General features: G+C 43.7%; 3 protein-coding genes across 13 annotated transcripts in view; 1 reads left to right on the top strand and 2 right to left on the bottom strand.

Annotated features, from left to right (window-relative positions):
• HERC1 (HECT and RLD domain containing E3 ubiquitin protein ligase family member 1) overlaps window positions 1–3,212 on the top strand; it is a 108,503-nt gene extending 105,291 nt beyond the window's left edge. For all 5 annotated transcript variants that reach the window (XM_009943332.2, XM_075431288.1, XM_075431287.1 and 2 more), the window contains 3 exons: window positions 208–360; window positions 1,334–1,639; window positions 2,560–3,212. In XM_009943332.2, the coding sequence (XP_009941634.2) occupies window positions 208–360; window positions 1,334–1,639; window positions 2,560–2,745 (645 nt within the window). In that variant the 3' untranslated portion in view covers window positions 2,746–3,212. The remainder of the gene's footprint in view (window positions 1–207; window positions 361–1,333; window positions 1,640–2,559) is intronic.
• A 3,720-nt stretch (window positions 3,213–6,932) lies between these two features.
• On the bottom strand, window positions 6,933–16,428 carry FBXL22 (F-box and leucine rich repeat protein 22). Its single transcript, XM_009943331.2, has 2 exons — window positions 11,228–16,428; window positions 6,933–9,518 (listed from the first exon to the last, which is right to left on the bottom strand). The coding sequence occupies exons 1-2, from the start codon at window positions 11,560–11,562 to the stop codon at window positions 9,179–9,181; spliced, it is 675 nt and encodes a 224-aa protein (XP_009941633.1). The 5' UTR covers window positions 11,563–16,428; the 3' UTR covers window positions 6,933–9,178.
• A 97-nt stretch (window positions 16,429–16,525) lies between these two features.
• USP3 (ubiquitin specific peptidase 3) overlaps window positions 16,526–17,665 on the bottom strand; it is an 84,502-nt gene continuing 83,362 nt past the window's right edge. For all 7 annotated transcript variants that reach the window (XM_075431840.1, XM_075431837.1, XM_075431841.1 and 4 more), the window contains one exon: window positions 16,526–17,337. In XM_075431840.1, coding sequence (XP_075287955.1) covers window positions 17,172–17,337 — 166 coding nt within the window. In that variant the 3' untranslated portion in view covers window positions 16,526–17,171. The remainder of the gene's footprint in view (window positions 17,338–17,665) is intronic.

Raw genomic sequence — 17,665 nt, 5'->3', positions numbered from 1 at the left:
ATTCTGAAAGTGGTTACTTTATCAGATTGACCTTAACTTTGGTATTTATATAATTCAGTGACTCCATTACTGGGATAACAAGCACTTCGTATGTCTTTGGAATAGTTTATGATCTTATTGTAGTTGTAGGTGACTAATAGGAAACTATTAAACTCGGATCACTAGAGTGACTTACGCTGAACATACTTTTCCTGTTTTGCTTAACAGATGATTCCTTTAGATTCTTTTGTTGGCCAAAGTGCCGATGGAAAAATGGTTCCCATAATCCCTGGAGGGAACAGCATCCCGCTGACCTTTTCAAACAGGAAAGAATATGTGGAGAGGGCGATTGAGTACAGACTCCACGAAATGGACCGTCAGGTATGAGTCTCGATGCGACCCTGTCCCCATTGTTAATGTGAACAGTGGCTTTGGTTTATGCAAGTTTCCATTACAGTTTAGTAGAGAATAAGAAAAGCTTGGCTTTCTGCATCTCACCTGGATCCTGTGGCATTCTCCCCCAAACTGTTTTGGGGTTTTATTGTAAATTAGTCCTATTTTTCTTAGTAATTGCTCAGTTGACAGAAGAGCATTAGAAATCAGAACTTGTCTTTCGTTAGAGAGTAGCCTTACTCAACTGTCAGCCCCACGTCAGGAAAGAACCTGCAGTTGTGCATGCTGCGCACTGTAACGAGATGTGGTAGCAACGTGGAGACTAGCTAAAGTGAACATGTGTTTAACTTAGAACTATTTCTCTTCTGCTTTAGCACAGAAACTACAAATATTGCATTATATGTTTTGAGAAGCATTAATTACCTATTTGCATACTTTTTTGTATTTTTTCATTTGTGTAGTGAAGCTTGTGAAAGTAGTATACTAATTACAGGCTAGGAAAATTCTTTGCCTTTTTCTCAAGAGATGGAAGTATGCATGATGGTGTCTGTGTTAGAAAAGTAACTTTCTCGGCAGAGGTACCAAATCCGAACTAGAACAAGTTTGGACTTCTTAAAATATGACTTTGTTCCAGCTCAGGCGTATGGTATATACACAGGCTTTTGGTTCAGCCATCATCATTTGTGCTGCTGACTTGTACCTTTTTAAGTTCTTCCGGTTTGTATCAAAACTTTAATGTGCAATCGCAATTAAAAATACCTGTAGTATTCTCCAGGATTTGGAGAGAGGATACAGCCCTTGTGGGAGTGCGTATGTGGGAGGCTGTATTTGGCAGATGTTTGGTGGTTCTCTCTCTTTACCCAGTTTCTCAGGTGGTGTTAACTCTTGCATTTGCATGGCACAGTAAGTGGCAGAGGTGAGACAACGGCACTTTAAATGTCTCCTCTTTTTTGGGCCATAGGTGGCTGCCGTAAGAGAAGGAATGTCTTGGATTGTTCCAGTTCCTTTGCTGTCTCTTCTGACTGCCAAGCAGTTGGAGCAAATGGTCTGTGGGATGCCAGAAATATCAGTGGAAGTTCTGAAGAAGGTCGTGCGATACAGAGAAGTGGATGAGCAGCACCAGTTAGTGCAGTGGTTCTGGCATACCCTGGAAGAATTTTCAAATGAGGAGAGAGTCCTTTTCATGAGGTTTGTGTCAGGAAGATCTCGACTGCCAGCCAACACAGCTGATATCTCTCAGCGATTCCAAATAATGAAGGTTGATAGGGTAAGAGGCTGTTTTCGGGTTTTGTTGTGTGTTTTTCTTGTTTATTTATTCCTGTCTTAGTATAATCTGTCCTTTGGCAATAGGAGACAGGTTTCGATAATTGTAAGTTTACAGGGAAAGGATGGGATGGGATGGGATATGCTCTGAGCTACTAAACCCAAACATTTTGATTGTGCACCAGTACGCGCACTGCATGGATTGCAGCTGAATTCATTGGGTGCATTTACTGCAGTTATACTATTGGAGGTCAAGACAAGTTCTTGCACAAGAAACAAACCTTCTTGTATTGCAGCTTGTCCACAGTCATTTCCTGTTCCAGCCCCTTTTTTCATTTGATAATTTTCACTCTTTTTAAGTTTTAGATCTGTGTCAGTGGCAACATGTAACCACTAGTGAACTCTAACGTCTTAAAACCACAGTAACGAGTTTACAGTGTGTTACTGTACGTACCGGATGCATTCATTTGGCAGCACTTCTGGGTTTTGTGCAGTGAAAGCACATTCTCTGTGAACTATGTGAATCAAAACCACAAATCTATGATAGCAGTGGTCTGCCTGTCCTCTTTGGTTAGGTGTCTCAAATTGCCGCGTGTTAAGGCACGCTATGGTATGTAATTTGAATATAGCGTGCTATCTTCCAGTGGGCTGCTAAATAGTAGTGCAATCAGCTTTTCAGGTTGATTTGAATTTCGTTAGGGGGTTGAATTCTTTACAGAGCAGGTGATACAGCAGTAGTTCTGTGCATGCTTAAGGGTGTAAACAAGGGAGGCTAGTCTGATGCTTAAAAGGAATTTTGAGACAGAATATAAAAATGCTGAATGATGGAGGCAAGGAAGGGAGGGAGCAGTGAAATACGGATATGTTGCATTTTTTGCTTCATTCACAGCTTAACAGTGTCCTGCCTTTTATCCATTTCCACAGCCTTACGACAGCTTGCCTACCTCACAGACTTGTTTCTTTCAACTGAGGCTCCCACCTTACTCCAGTCAACTAATCATGGCAGAGCGTTTGCGCTATGCAATCAATAATTGCAGGTCTATAGATATGGACAATTACATGCTCTCACGGAATGTGGACAATGCAGAGGGCTCAGACACAGATTATTAACATTCTGTGAACGAAATCATCTTCCTTTTACTACAAATAGTGCCCTAAGTCCAGTTCATTGTTGACAAAATTTTACAGTAACCATAGATGTTTTAGAAGCATAAAAAGAGATGTTGATAGACAGTGGCCACATTTTAGTTACTCTAAATGTAACAAAAAATTAGATGTTTTTATTTTTTTGTGATTGTAAAAAAGAAAAGAAAACAAAAAAGTATGATTGGTAAGTTTTTTTTCCTCCTTTTTTTGGTCACTTTTGATAAGTTTGCATGGAGACATTTTGGTGCATTTTTGTTGGGAATAGTACATTTGTAAGCCCTCTCACTGAACATGAAGAGTTGTACATTGTGTATAATTGTTCATTAGCAAGGACAGTTTTACATGAATATTCACATATTTATTTTGTTTTAATTTGAATTGCCTGTGCAGGGTTCCTTATGCAGAGAAAAATAAAGCAAATTCAAGAATCAGTTGCTCGTATGCATTTGTGAACTGTGATTGGTTTAGTCAGTCATCATACTGTTACGTTTTGTCTCAGGAGATTAGAGTATTACAGTGTTTAGACAGGATGTGACATTTGAAGCATCTTAAAGTGTTTATCGTCAACGAATCTGATGTCTGGTATTGTGCTCTGCGTTCTTACTGGCTTGGAGGTACTGGCTTTTTTGGGTATACCACTATTTATTCCTCGTACTTCAGTACAAGTTAGCGTTGCGCTTGGTTCCTGCTTGATTTTCATTGAAGTATTTTTCTCCTCCAGAGTAGTAGGTAGTTATTGACAATAATAACGTGCTGCCACCTTGGCTCTGAAACCTTTAAATCTTTAGTTAGAGGCGGGGGGGGTGGGGGAATCCTTTTTAATACACAGATTGCTGTAATTGATTCCGAATCAGAGTACAAAAAAATCAAAACAAAAGGGGCAGGGTGGTAGTCCTGGCTGTGGATTCTGTGTGCATTCTTAGTTTATGCTTTTGATTTTACTAAATTTCATGTGATTGGTCTCCTCTTGCTGCAGGTGTAATTTTATGATGATCAGCAGGGTGTGGCTTACACGGTAGTGTTCATGTTTGTTAGGACAGTGATGTCCTGTACCAAGAAATTTTTGTTCTCTGTCTTAGGGAAGTGCTGAAGAATGGATAATTCCCCCGGGTCTCTGTCAAAACTGTGATTTGTGTCAAACTACAGCTGCTGCTTGGTGTTCGGGAGCAGGTTTAGCTGGGCTGAGGACAGGGGGAGAGTCTTTCCCCAGGTGAGTGGCTGCTGCTCTGCCCTGGCCTTTACCCGCCTCGTTTGTCTGACCCGAACTCTGGGTAACGATGCTGCGGGGCCTGAGCGCCAGCGAGAGCATTTGTTAGCTTAATCTCACCCGGGGCGAGACTGCTCCATCCAAGTCTGGAGAAGAGGGTGGAAATGCCGGCCGGTTTCCCTCGTGTGACGGTTGTACGTTAGCAGGGATCTATCAGGAAACTTCCCAGTTGTCCCAGACTGAACTGGGCATTGCTGCCAGCTGGTAGTGGTCAAAGGGCTGACGTGGTAGGCTGTAGAAGTTTGCAGATCTGGGTTTTGTCTGGTGAAGTTGTTTTGGTTAGGACTAGTTGTTGGGTCATGAAAAAGGCAAAAGATTCTTGAGCTGTGACCAAGAATCAGGCTACAACATGGAATATCTGGAGGGGGCTTTCAGCAATTTTGGGGAAGGGGGGCCTTACGGCTCTGAAATCGTGCAGACGTGGTTTCCTGCCTCATTAGGTATTATGGTTCAAATTTGGACTGAGATTTCTGGTGTCCTGTCACTATGTTGTGGGGGAGTATATTCACATCTTGGTCTAAATTTATAGGTGTAATACATAAAAAATAGAAGGTTACAAATGAAAGGGGAAACTGCTGTATAAAATCCTGTATTACTGCCCACTAGACTTCATTCATGTGTCTGGATTTGTGCTTCTTAATTTGTCAGTCTGTTTGTCAGGCACAGAAAATAATAGGTCTGCCTAAAAATTACAGTTTTGTATGGACTGTGCAGTTGGCTTCTGGGATATTGAGGGTAGTTTTGGAGGCAGTTTACAGCGAAGTGAAAGGGGATGTTGATATTGGTAAATATGGATGTTGATTAAAGGATTGTGCTTGATTGCTTTAATTGAGACTTTTTAATTGATTGTGCTTGTCCTTTGAATAGTCTATCCAAGCATCATTAAAACTATCGAGCGCTTAATTTTTTTTATTTTATCCTGCTGTTTGTTTTTGCCATGATTATATCGTGCATACATTCCTTTTAACCTGCTGATTGACATTTTTCTATTGCTCAGGAATCTGAGTGAGACTGGAATCGTCTTCAAATTTCTTGCTTAATGCTTCTTATCCATAATTGCATACAAAGGTAAAGAATGTACCGATTATGTCCTGCTGTTGGAGACCATCGGAGAAAGTTTGGACTTCATGTCAGTTGAAGGGTATTTTGCAAACTTCTCCCTCTATAGAAGGGGGAATAAATATTACCAGTGTACATCTGCCTTCTGTAGCATAAGTAGGTCATACATGCAGTTACTTAAAGAAAAAAGTGCTGAGCTGTGTCTTGTAACAAACCTTGCAGTGGCAGCATTGCTGCGCTGGGCAGTTGGCTGTAGCGAGGTGGGCAGCCGGCGGTCTCCAGGCGTTGTAACTGCGTTTCCTTCCCACCTTTTGGCACTGGATGGGACACGCGTGACGGAAGCAGGGAGGGTCAGTGGTAGCGGATGTGTATCAGAGGTAGGCATAGGTGTGTGACAAGGCATTTGTCTAGACCAATGTCAAAGTAACGTGAGATATGGAGGTGCACAGTAAGCTTAGCAGCATTAAATGCTAAACATAGCTAGAGAAAAACAGCTTGGAAAGCTTTAGCCACAAAAGTAATGTGCTGGGTAGGTATTCTACAGGAGAGGACTTAGATGCCCACAGCCTGTGCCTCTTGTTGAACATGGCCACTGTCTGCTGCTGCTTATTTTCTGCTAGGCATGGGTAGTTCCTAACCTTTTCCTTACACTGCCTAACTCTCCAGAGGCACTCTCTCTCTGTTTTGTAAGGCTGTTGCTTCTTGAAGCCCATAGTTTCTGTTCCTTACTCTGTTTTTACTCTGGGATTGGATAATTTCTTTTCTACCACCTCTGGTTTTCCAATTGCTTTTTCCTACTTTTTTCCCTTCCCCAACTTGGAAGTACATCCCTGGCCTGCTGGGCTGTCAGGCTTTCAGACAGCTGGGTAGCCCTTTGAAACGGGCAGGCGCATGACGAGAGAGAAGATGAACAGCCAGGCCCCGAGCCTAGAGGCCAGCAAGTTACCTTAACAGGGTGAAGCCTCCCTTTCTGGAGCTGGAGGTGGTTGTGCTGGTTCATCTGACAGAGCTGGAGGGTAGCGTTAGGTGGAGTGCGTGTCTGTTGGGCTTAGAGGGGACTGGTAAGAGCAGACTGTGTTCTGGAACCGTAGCAGTCTCCAGAGAAGAGGTGAACAGGGGTCAGGTCAGGTCTGGAAGTTTGATTTAGATCTGTCACTTACTTCTTTTGATTGGGTGATGGAGTCTGATGGCAAAAAAATAACCGCGGCGGGTAAGGAAGCAATTTCTCTGTGCTGCAGGACTTTGTTTAATTTCCGTTAGCCTTGCTGTCAAGATGAGCTCTGTTATCTCAAGGGAAATCTGAAGGGTCTTCTGGACGTTGCCTTTCCCCTGTTGTGTAGGAAAAGGCACAAACTTCTGGTAACAAAGTCTTGTTTGCCACTTGCATCTGATAACCTGATGCAGCTTCCAAGCAGGATCTTGGTTCATGTGACCTTTCTTTTAGTACTTAGTTAACAAGCCTCCCTCCCTCTGCACCTGTTCAGTTAGAATTAGGGTCTGTGAAGGGTAAGAAATGTTTCAGTAATGTTCAGAGAACTCTGATGGAAGTTAAATGGCTTGGAACTAAAGAGAACTGTTAACAGGCTTCCATCCTTACATAATATAATACCCTAAGTAAAATGTAACATTATATACTCAATTTTCAAATAAGATTGCTGAGTAAGAAAATGTATTATTGATGCCAAAAAAACTGATCAGCAAAGCTGTGTTCAGATTTTACCATGTCATGAACAAAAATATCCCCATTCAAGGAGGGGAAGAGCAATGTAATATGACTTTGAGCATTTGTACACAAATAGGCAAAGGAACCAAGCGAGAGAGAGTGTTCCAAAGCCCGAAGTTTTAGCTCTGTAAGGTAAAAAAACACACCACCACCACCCGCTCCTCCCCGAAAAAACCCTCCCCTCTGAAACCGTCGTGATGGAGAACTGGCAAAAAGGCCTAAATAGTATGTAGACCGATGCAAACCCGCTTTCCTGTCCTGTAGCTACTTGAAAATCCGGTGGGTGTTACAGCGACAGCAGTGTGCCTCTCCTCACAAAGTGCTTGGAGAGCTGGCCTCGCGAGCAGGTCTCTGGTTACTGAGGTGACCGTACAGAACTCCTGCCTTGTTTTGGCTTGTCAGCAGTGTGTGAGCCTGCTGGTTTTTCACCAGTTGTGCATCCACAGTAAGGATTGTGTCGACATCCTGATTTCCACGACAGTAGGTTTGTTCAGCCCAGCAGTCTCCTTTCCAAGTTGCAGGTGCTGTTTCAGGATTACTGTTTGTCCTTCCTGGATGTGTGTCCAGTCTGGTTCCTTACGTTGTGGTGCATAAGGGTCCTGCTTTGAGTTTTGGCACTGAGTTAGTGAAATACCAGGATATTGCAATGTCATCCCATTAGATATCTCTTAAGTTGTGGAGATGCACTCATGAAATTAGTTTATTTGTCTTCCGGGTGAGTACTCATACCGGTCATGTGTTTCTCTAGAATTTCAGCTCTGTTTGACAAAGTTTCTGTAATGCTGCCATTTATTTCTTAGCTCAGCCAAACTGTAGAGTACCAAAGGATACCTGTGGGTCCGTTAACCAGGACGGAAGGGGGGGAGTAAGCGTGTTCACTGGTGTTGGGAGCTGTGAGGTCCTCTTTCCATTTGGATACACCCAGGCGTTCATAGCTAGCTCATCAGTTCTTGCGGACGAAGCAACAAGCCCTAGGAACCTAGTCCATTAAAATATTTTTGCTGAGATTGTTTGAAACTGACCTTCCTCCAGACACTGGTTGCAAATACAGTTTTACAGGACCACTCTTGCAGTGAAAATTGGCTTCAAGTGGCATTTTGATAGCAGGTTTCCTTTCTTTCTGTTCAAAGACAGTGTATCAGTTGAAATAAATCTTTCTTTCAAGCCTACCTGAGGCATCAGAGCCATGTTCTCCATTTTGACACCCCAAGCATTTTCTTCACATAGCTTTAATAAAAGGAGCAACAGTATTGTAAAAATAATACAGTGAGAAATTGGAAAAACAAACCAGCCATTTCTGAGTAACTGAGGCCTAACTTCAGAGCTTTTTTCTACAGTTTAGATGCCAGCGAGAGGGGGAAAAGGTCTGCTTCCGCAGTAGTTTGTCACACATTCTTTTTGTTTTAGAGGTGCTACAGTCACGCTGTTCTCTAAAGAAAACCATGTATCATGTTAGATATTTGTGACAACCTTTAATAACATGTTAAATAGCAAAAGGTCAAGCTGTGTTGTGTGTGCATTGCCGTGCACATTAATCACCGAGGAGGCCATGGCTGTCAGGTGCTCTGCTTTCCCTACACAGATCTCACGTGCTGTGGTTACCACCCGTGGCGGGTGGATTGACCATATGGATATACCCTGTAACAGAAATTTGCTAATAGCTCTTTCCTGAAATGTGCGTAAATCATCCAGTCCCCCAGGCTCTGTCTGCTCCGGCTTCGTGCCCTTTTCCGTTACAGAAGGAGCTCACAAAGCAAGGGGCTGCACTCTGCACCTCGTGGCTCAGCGGGAGGGCCCTCCTTCCTCTGTGCGTCTCCAGTCTCCATGTCGAGCATTCTAACTTGATTCTAACTCAGTTGTCCTTTATATGTTTCTTCCATGCAGTAATTAGGCGAACCTTGCCATCAAAGTTACTGAACCTTATCAAGCCACTGTTAAACTTTGTCGAATCCCGCTAAACTTACTTAAGTTGGTCAAATTATTATTCTACCTCCATAAAACATATTGCTGCTTCTTTCTTCTGCGTGAGGTGCATTCCACTCATCTGCAACAAGAGGGTATATCAAAATTGCAGTTTTCAGCCTTACTCGGGTCTAGCATTTTGTGACAGTGATGCAGGTTTTCCAGTTTCACAGCACAGAAAGCAGACAAGTTTTTTCCTTAGGCCTGTCCTGGAGAGATGCACACCTCGTCCTGGGGCAGCCTTTTCAGCACACAGCAGCTATTTGTTGGGACCTAAACCAGGATGCGGGGAAGTAGCCACAGCTCACTGAAGCAGCGCTACCCATGAGGAGAGTGGGAGTGAAGTAAAACGCCAACTGAGCTTGTACAGTTTGTTGCACTTGAAGCTAAACCAGTTTTCTTGATGCTTTTTCAAGCATCAGCTTTTTTCCTGGCTTGTTGTCTGGAATCATGTTAGCACTTCTCTCTGCTCTCAGCGTTAGTGAAGGGCATTTTTCCCTGACTCTCTCTAGGCCAGTTTGGGTTATGTTCCGGCAGAAATCCACGTGGAGTGTTTGCAGTGATCCCCCGTAGTAGGCCACTGCCTGCAGCGTCTGGTCACTGATCCGCACGCAGTTTTCCAGCTTGAGTGTCCTGAGGTTTGGGCAGTTCTTGAGAAGCAGCGAGATGCAGTCATCTGTAACGTGGCCACAGCCAGAGAGGGTCAGAGATAGCAGGTTTGGACATCTGAAAACATGATTGTTACAGGTGAGATGAGGGGGGGAAATAAGTTATAGAGCTTGGAGAAGTTCATGTCGTCAAGAATAAATATGAAAGTTAGAAAAATACCTTGTCTTCCATCAGGAGGGGTAAGAAAGCCTGAGCAGGTGGGGGGCATACATAGATCTTCATGCCTTTACTAAGCTTTACTAATCACAAAACTTACCTTTGCTTTTTCTGTTGGTAGCAACCTGTGTCGATCAGGTGGCATAGTGGAGAAGGGGACGCAGATGGCCATTTAGGCTGCAGCTGCGTTGTTTTTTCTGAAGGAGCGGCACAGTGCTGTGCTTCTCCAAGCGCAGCGAATGAGGACCAGTAGAGATCAGATATTTGTTTATATTTGATGCATATTTTTTTAATTTGCATTTTTCTTTGCAGGGAATGTTAGGAATTTTGTTTGGATGGAAATGCTTTCAGTGGGTTGCTGCAAAAAAGAAAAGGCAGGCACTTGTCTCAGGAAGGCTAAAATGGGTGAGGTGGGAGAGGGGGGGCTGTCAGTACAAGCTGGCATTGCTAAAGAGTTCTGCTTAGCTTGTGGAAATGAATCCAGGTGAGGCTGGAAAGGTATTTGCAGAATTTTTGTGGACTTTGAGATTGCTTGCTACCCAGGCTTTGGATTTTGTCCAGCAACCTGGTCTGGGGTTGTGGATTCGGCAGAGGAGAAAGGCACTGAAGCTATTTCTGCAGAGCTGTGCTCTTGCGTTCTCTTTCTGAATCCTAATTTGTGATGGCAAAAGAATGGAAATAGTTACATATGGGCTCATGGCAGATGTTCCAGTGCCAAAACGAGAGAATCCTTCCTCCTATGCCCTCCTTTGTAGGCACAGATGTGCTTCCTAATGATACTTTGATAATTAGTCCACATTTTTTATCAATTGTTCTAGAACAGTTACCTCTGAAATTTTGTACTTGCAACTTAATGTTCTTTTTTGAACCTGCACTGCACTGCTGCTGGTTCCATGTCCTGGCAGTATCCTGTGATTTGTTGGACTTTATAAATTGTTACTTATGAAGTTTTTGCCTTCCGTGCTGTGGCCCAGCGGTGTGCCGTTTCACACCGGGCACTGGTGTGCGCCATTCAGCTCTAATGGGGGGCCACAGCCATCCCGGTTGCTCCTCCTGAGGTAATTCACTTTTTTTTCTGAGCTGCTTTGTAGCAGTGAAGCTGTTGGGAGAAACGGTGTGCACCCAGAGCTGCTTCTCCATAGTGCTATTTCTTTGCCTTTACTGGAGTTTATAAAAAGCTTAGAGAGTTAAATTTCAGAATGAAAGCAATACTACTATCTTAGAATGAAACACATTTGGAGTCTAGTAGCATGCTGAATGAACTTGGTTTTGTTATGATGTATATTCACTCTCCTCTGGCCACCCCCTCCCCCCGACAACACTTTGCACTGCCGATGGTCTGCTACAGTTCAGCAGCAAGTCAGCAGACAGCGTCGCACTTTCCTGTATTATTTATTCATTTTTCAGGAAAAAAGGAAGGAAAAAAACAGGCTTAAGGAAAGGCACTAGACTACCAATGTAACCACTGTATTAACACGATATTCACACTGCAAAGTCAAAGCACTTCGGATCTGAGCACCCCGTCTTGGGGAGGTGAACAGCTCGCGGCTCTCATTGTAAGGCAGCTAACCTTTACAGTAGATGTAAAGTTTCACATCCCCAGAACATACCTGTTGCAAACTTCTAGTAAAAAGTCACTGACAGTGTTTTCATGCCTGTTACAGAAGTCTTTCTGGAAATTGTTTTTCATCCAGTCCTCAACGTTACAGACCTTGACTCGCTCTGAATACCAGCAGATAGACAAGTATTTTAAAGCAGGGCCCAGGAGAAAGTTATTCTTCTTTAGTTCCGCCGGAGAATGAAAGCTCAACAAAGACCACAGTAAAGGATCCTGAAACACTTCTAGCAACTTGTGACATGTTTTTGCTAAACTTTTCCTACTATTCTTGTCCAGAAAAGAAAACAGATGTAAAAGGCACTCCCGATTCAGCTGGGTGATATGCATAGCCCATCAGTGCGTGCAAGCAAGAAGAGTCTGCTGGCCTTGTGCAGTAACGGCGGGGCTGGTCGGGGCCCAGAATCACCACAGGGCTGTTGCACATATATGGCTGTGGAATGGTGTTTATTTTTGGCCAACAGCTGGGGCAGAAGCTAAGAACAGGGAACAGAAAAGAGACGTGCAGGCATGAAACACTTGGTCTGTTTCTACAGGGGCATGGAACAGGCATGCAGAACAGCGGCACTGGACTGTCGGGAAGTGCTTCCTTAAAAGGGCTGCCTTCCTTCCAGGTACTGCTCCGGAAGGTTGGCAAAGTTCTCGTGTGGAGTTACAGAAGGGGGGATGGGGCCGGGAGCAGCTCTGCCAGCCTCGCAGCCAGCGGAGTACAACAATTTCAGCCTCATTCATTCACGGATTTTTATAAGGTTGCACTTTTGCATCATGTTCAAGGACAGTTATACTGACTAATGAACTTTCACAAACAGCTTGTAAAATGAATTGAAAAATTAAACTCCCTGGGTGCTTTAAAGCACACACGCACGTGCAGAGCCTGCGGCTTCAGCGGACAGGCCTCAGACTCGGCGGCAGCCTCCTGCACACTGTTACGGGAACAGAGCTAGTGACCTTCTGCGTGAGGACAGTCACGACGTGCAGGAGACCGGCAGGTCTGTGTTTTAGCTGCTTGTAGGCTGCTTTTAATAGGTGTCTTCCATTATCTTGGGTTTTACAAGTTCTCTCGTGGTGGTCGTGTTTTTGAAGGTCTAGTTCTGTTACCATAGACTTGGCAGTTTTGGTGGGAAAAGGATAGATAGAATAGTTTTTAAGAATAAAGATGTTTGTTTCCCAGTAAAGGGAGAAACTGCAGTAGAAAAGTCTGTCCTAGAAGAAAAATAAAGCTACAGCAAATGGCAGGTTAGAATTAAAAGCAACAATGAACAGCCCTGTAACTTTCATTGTTTGTGAAATAAAAATGCTTGACGTTAAGGTAGTTAATGCCCATATTCTGTCAGGTGTTGATATAGGACAGTGCTGCATTCAGCTGATTCATAGCCATTAACAGCAAAACAGCCCTGCAGGACTTTTTGGGGGGGCTTGAACATTTTCAGTAGCTGGAGACTGGATGTACCTGTGCATTTTAATTGCATTTGTTCCAATATGACAGGGTTGAGTGAGACCCAGGTTCATTATACCCTGAGAATGCAGTTTGAAATTCAACTCTGAAAAACAAGATCTGAAACTCGTTTGCAGTCTGCAACAATTGCTGTGGCTTCTTACTGTGCTTGAGTAATGTCTATGCTTACACACAGTAACTCAAGCAGATCCACCATTGCCATTTGTTAATTCTTTAAAGTTAGTAATTTTCTATGATACACATTAACCAATTGTCAGCCTTCTTGATTCTATATCCTTTGTCATTCAATGACTGCCTTGGAAGAAGAACTCTGTGAAGCCACGAAGGGGCCAAGGAGGGGGCAGATGATTTCATGGGCCAGGTAAACCAGTCACTGGGCAGCAGCAGCTTACACGGCGTGCCGGCGGCTGTCTGCTCTCATACTGGTGGTGGGTGGTCAGCTCTCTCTCTGGCCCTTCAGCCTTTTCAGAACTTCCCTTCATTTTTGAGCAGTTTAAATAGATGAGACTGCTCAGAGTTGTAATGAGTATTATACTTTAAAAAAACCACACACAAGCAAACTTGAATGACAAGGTTGCCATTGCTAGGATGGACTCTGGAACCACCCAGAGGCCACGCACCATGATCGGATGTGACAAGGCCCTTTCAAATTGAATGGGAAGTCCTCTTTGGGTTTAGATGGCGAAGTTTGGTAGAGATGGTTAATAGTGGGAACTTCAATTTGCTTTATTTTGTTTTCCTCAGTTAAAATAGTCTGCCATCCGTGCTCTAAGGACTGCCTTATGCTAATGATGTTCTGCAAGCCTGCAGAAGGACAAGAGGAGTTTCATTTTCTAAGGAAAGGAGACACTTTAATGGCACATTTTCCATAAACACACTGAGTGAGGTAATTCACATTCAGCCTGGAAATGCTCCAGGAGCACACGCGATGAGCACAGTCAGTAATGCTCACTGAGAATTACACACTAGATGTTAATGGTAAACAATTACAACTATGGCACTACAGTACCTGAGGATATCCTAAAGCACATAGGAGTCCATTTTCAGGGTGCTGATTACCTCATCAGTAAGACACAGACACATCAGTAATGAAACACTGGTGGGGAGACTTTTGAACACCACATGTTCCGCTTTCCATCGATTTAGCAAAATCCTCACATCTGGCCGCCTTGCTTTTGAGACAAGCGCACGGTCCTGCCTGTCTGCAGGTCTCCTCTGCTACCACCTGGAAAGCGCCTTCCGACAGTACCGCGAGGAGAGCTCTGTCCGTAAGCGCCTTAAGAGTTTCGCACAGTGCTGCACGCGCAGCTCGCTGTGCCACACGCGGAGGCAGAAGTACTTCGAGAGCTGGACATGCTGCAGCTTTGTCTCACGTACATCTTGCCTCCAGTTGTATACGTGGCTAAACAATTACTAACAGAAGCACAACCTCTGATCAGACAAATTTTGGTGAAAAATACTCAAGTCTAAACTGTAAAGCAGCTGTTGCTTGCAGAGCAATCACAAGCAAGAAAAAATTCTTGCTAGTTAGTGTGTGCTATGATCAGCAGAAAGTAGAAAAGAAACATTTGGCTTAAATGAAACAAGATATCGCCCCCTCCCCTCAGCTAGTAGATAAATATAGGATATACAAGTAAGGTTAAAAATGTAATACTAGGCCAGCTGCCGTATATGTTACTGGTTCAGTGTTCAGTTACTATTTTTCTTTTTTTTTTTTTTGACACCACACTGACTAGAATACAGTGGATAAGCAAAGTTCTCCACCAGGAAGAGAAATACTTGTGTTGCCACAACAAACTGTTCGTACTGTCCGTCTGGGTTTGCAGTGGGAGGACATTAAATTAGGCAGGGATTGACAGCGTCCTTGTCCCAGCAAAGCGTATGGCTGAGTCCTCCTCACCGCCTGCTGCAGCAACAAGAGCCACCCAACTGCACGCTGTGCCACAGCAAATGGGCCGTGCCCAAGACCTCAGTGTTACAGAGCAAACGTTACTGAAAGGAGATCCTGAAGTGAGAATGTAGCTCTGACCCAAAAAATTAACTGGAGCAGTAGAAGCTGCTTAAAGTAAGTGAATGTTGCTGAGGCTAACAAATTTTCTAAAAAAGCAAAAAGGCACATTTACATCACTGGTTTGTGAGGACACTGCACGCACCTGACTCAGGTAAAAACTGCTTCTGGCCCACAGCTAGTTGTGCGTTTTAAGCTCTGTAGTCTCAAACCTGAATTCTAAAGCAATCCACTCTAAAGCAGCGTGCAGCCAAAATGCAGCTACAGATGGCATCGCCTAACCCCCCACTAACGGTGAGCGGCAAGGCTGGCCCTCCAGCGTGACGATGAGGTACAGGTCTTCCCTTGCCCCGCACACTGGTCGGGTCAGTCAGATACCGTTTCTGCCTGTGAAACTGGTAACAGCTACCTATTGCAGTTAGAAGAAAGGCTCTGGCTGCAAGAAACAGAGAAATGGGTGGTGACAAACTATCTACAACTTAAAGCAATGAATAGTTCTATTTATTGTTCAACTGAAGTAAAAGAAGACATTGTTATGTATGTCACAATGTATCAAATAATAATCACAATAGGTTTTAACTAATTACAGTTTACATATTCATACACCATTGGCAATGCTGAATGCTCTCTGCTGTTTTATTTAATTAAGCCAATTTCTTTCTTTCCTGGTTTAAGATGCTGTGAAAAAGCTATGAAGAATGACATTTAAAAAGCCCGTCTGCTTGTGATTTCTCTTTACACTTATCCACGCACAGCTAGCAGGTAACCCACAGCCAGGGGAGTGCTGCCAACTCCACAGGCCCCAGGCACAGCTATGGTGCGCTCTGTAGGGAAAGCGGTACTGTGTACTACGGTGTCTTTCAGAAGCATTAGCTAAAAAGGGTGATCACATTGGACTCGAGTTCTTGTGTGTTTTCAGACTACTGCATTTTATCACAACTAAAAGGCGCCGTTTGATTGTGTGACTCTACGTGAAGTGAATTCTACTCTTACTACCACGCACTGGAGATTTAATTTAAGAGTGTCCAGTGCCTTGCTGGGCACATGGGGGCTAGCTATAAAGGAGGGGCTGGGGGAGGAGAACTGAAAGGTAACATTTGTCAACTTTCAGGTATTTTGGGACTCCTGGCTTTTGCAATGCTGGTTTTCTTGCCCACCTTTTTAAAATCTAATTAGCTAACTTCCACTCTCCAGCTTGGCAGTGCAGTTAAAATTCAGGGTTTTTTTAACAGAAGTCTGCCTTCTTTATCTAGCCAAGTTTCAGACATGCGTCGTGCCTCCAGCATTTGTCTAGAGACTGTAATAAAGATCCCACCCTGGGCGGGTACGTAAATACTGCAGACACCCGGGTCTGCTCCTGGCATCAAGCTGTCCTAGCGCATGGTCTCCCATCAGGCCGGCTCTGCTGTGAAACAGCATCTTCCTGTTAGTTTGCATCCGCGCTGGTAAAACGATCGTCATGCAAAGCGTCTGAACACACCTGCTCTCTTTCAGTTCTAAGGGCACTGCAGGTGTTTAGTGGACAGGAGCTGTATTTAGACCCAACACTGTTCTTGCAACCCCCAAAGTCTGGGGCTGCTTACTCCAGTTCCCACCAGGAAGGAGGCTGGGGTCCCGCTGCCAGGACGGCTCCAAGGTTTCCAGCAAGTGTTTATGATCGAATTTCAGGATGACAGTCTAAACCAAGAGCTGTCTACAGCAATTCAGGTTCAGTTTAAAAACCATAAACACAATTTAGACATATATATTTTTAAGCTAATTTTTTAAATTTCAGGGATGGGGGGGGCAGAGCTTATGTGAGGAATACTTGAATTAAACTGCAGTATAGATACAATTGAACCAACTGTTTATTTACAATGATTCCTGAAAGTCAGCAGCCTCAATACACACCATTATAGCAGCAATTACCTGGTCTATTTAATGATGCCACATCTCCTCTCTTCTGCAGACAAAGAATGATTGTTCAGAGGTCACTGTTTAGTTTCTTGCAGGAGGGAAAATAGTACATGTGAAAACTTCCTTGATTTAAAGAGGTTAAATCGTATCTACATAACAGCTGTGAGACCAGCATGAAGTTGTATTGCTCTTCATAATGAGAAGCACATTTATCTTGCTTGTAAGGAGGACAGAAAGCTTCTCTGATGTAAATGTGCCTTTAGAAAGTGAGAACTGAAAACATTAATATAAAAAAGTCAAATAACTAAGTATTTCAGGAAACTATATATATAAAAATTGAGTTATCACAACTAAAGCAGCAAATCAAAATCTGCTGAGGTTTTCTGGTATAACTAAAAAAAAAGTTAGTTTGTGTCCAAGTTCATTAAGTCAAACGCTACCATTGACACAAGAAAACTAAAACCCACAAGAGGAAATTGAAAAGTGCACAATGAAATTAATAGTCTTGGATCAAGTATTTACGGAAAAATGGAAATGTTTTGTCCGGTGGACTTGGTAAGTGAGAATTGGAAGGAGGTATTAAAGTTTATCTGATCCGGATTTGGCTTGCCGTTCCACGTAGAAGAGGATGTAGGCCTTGGCCTTTACCACAGTCTCCTCGTCGGTCAAAGTTACAGTACTGTCGTTGAAATGGAACCAACGGCCTTCATGAGCTGCGTATGCGGTGTAATGTCCAGAGCCCACGCTGTCACCGGGGGCGGGAAAAGAAAGGACAATCAGAAGGAGACAGACCACCTCGCGCTCTGATGCCTGTTCTGTCAGGGCTAAGAGACGTCCAGGAAGCAGAGGAAGCAAGGAACCAACAGCCCGCCACAGCAGCTGGTAAGATGCTTCCCTTCTTAATCTGCAGGGCTCAAAGGTCTCCAAATTACAGTTTATGGTAAGTAAAACCATCACTCACTGGGATGAGTCGAAAGGCTTTTGGTATGACCTCACTAGCATCCCATAGTTTTTGTGCAAGCAAGGCTTCTTGCAACACTCAACTTCCACGTTTGCCTACATAAAAATCAAGT

This window comes from Opisthocomus hoazin, chromosome 10 (genome assembly GCF_030867145.1).
Source record: "Opisthocomus hoazin isolate bOpiHoa1 chromosome 10, bOpiHoa1.hap1, whole genome shotgun sequence".
Taxonomy (NCBI): Eukaryota; Metazoa; Chordata; class Aves; order Opisthocomiformes; family Opisthocomidae; genus Opisthocomus; species Opisthocomus hoazin.
Note: the sequence above shows the minus strand (reverse complement) of the source record. Positions and strands in the feature narration are given on the sequence as shown.

Bases quoted from the DNA above. Each gene is read 5' to 3' on its own strand.
- FBXL22 (XM_009943331.2), bottom strand. From the start codon at position 11,562: ATGCATATCACCCAGCTGAATCGGGAGTGCCTTTTACATCTGTTTTCT. The intron at 9,519-11,227 runs GTATGTTCTGGG...TCATGTTTTCAG, and splicing joins TTACTAGAAGTTTGCAACAG to ATGTCCAAACCTGCTATCTC.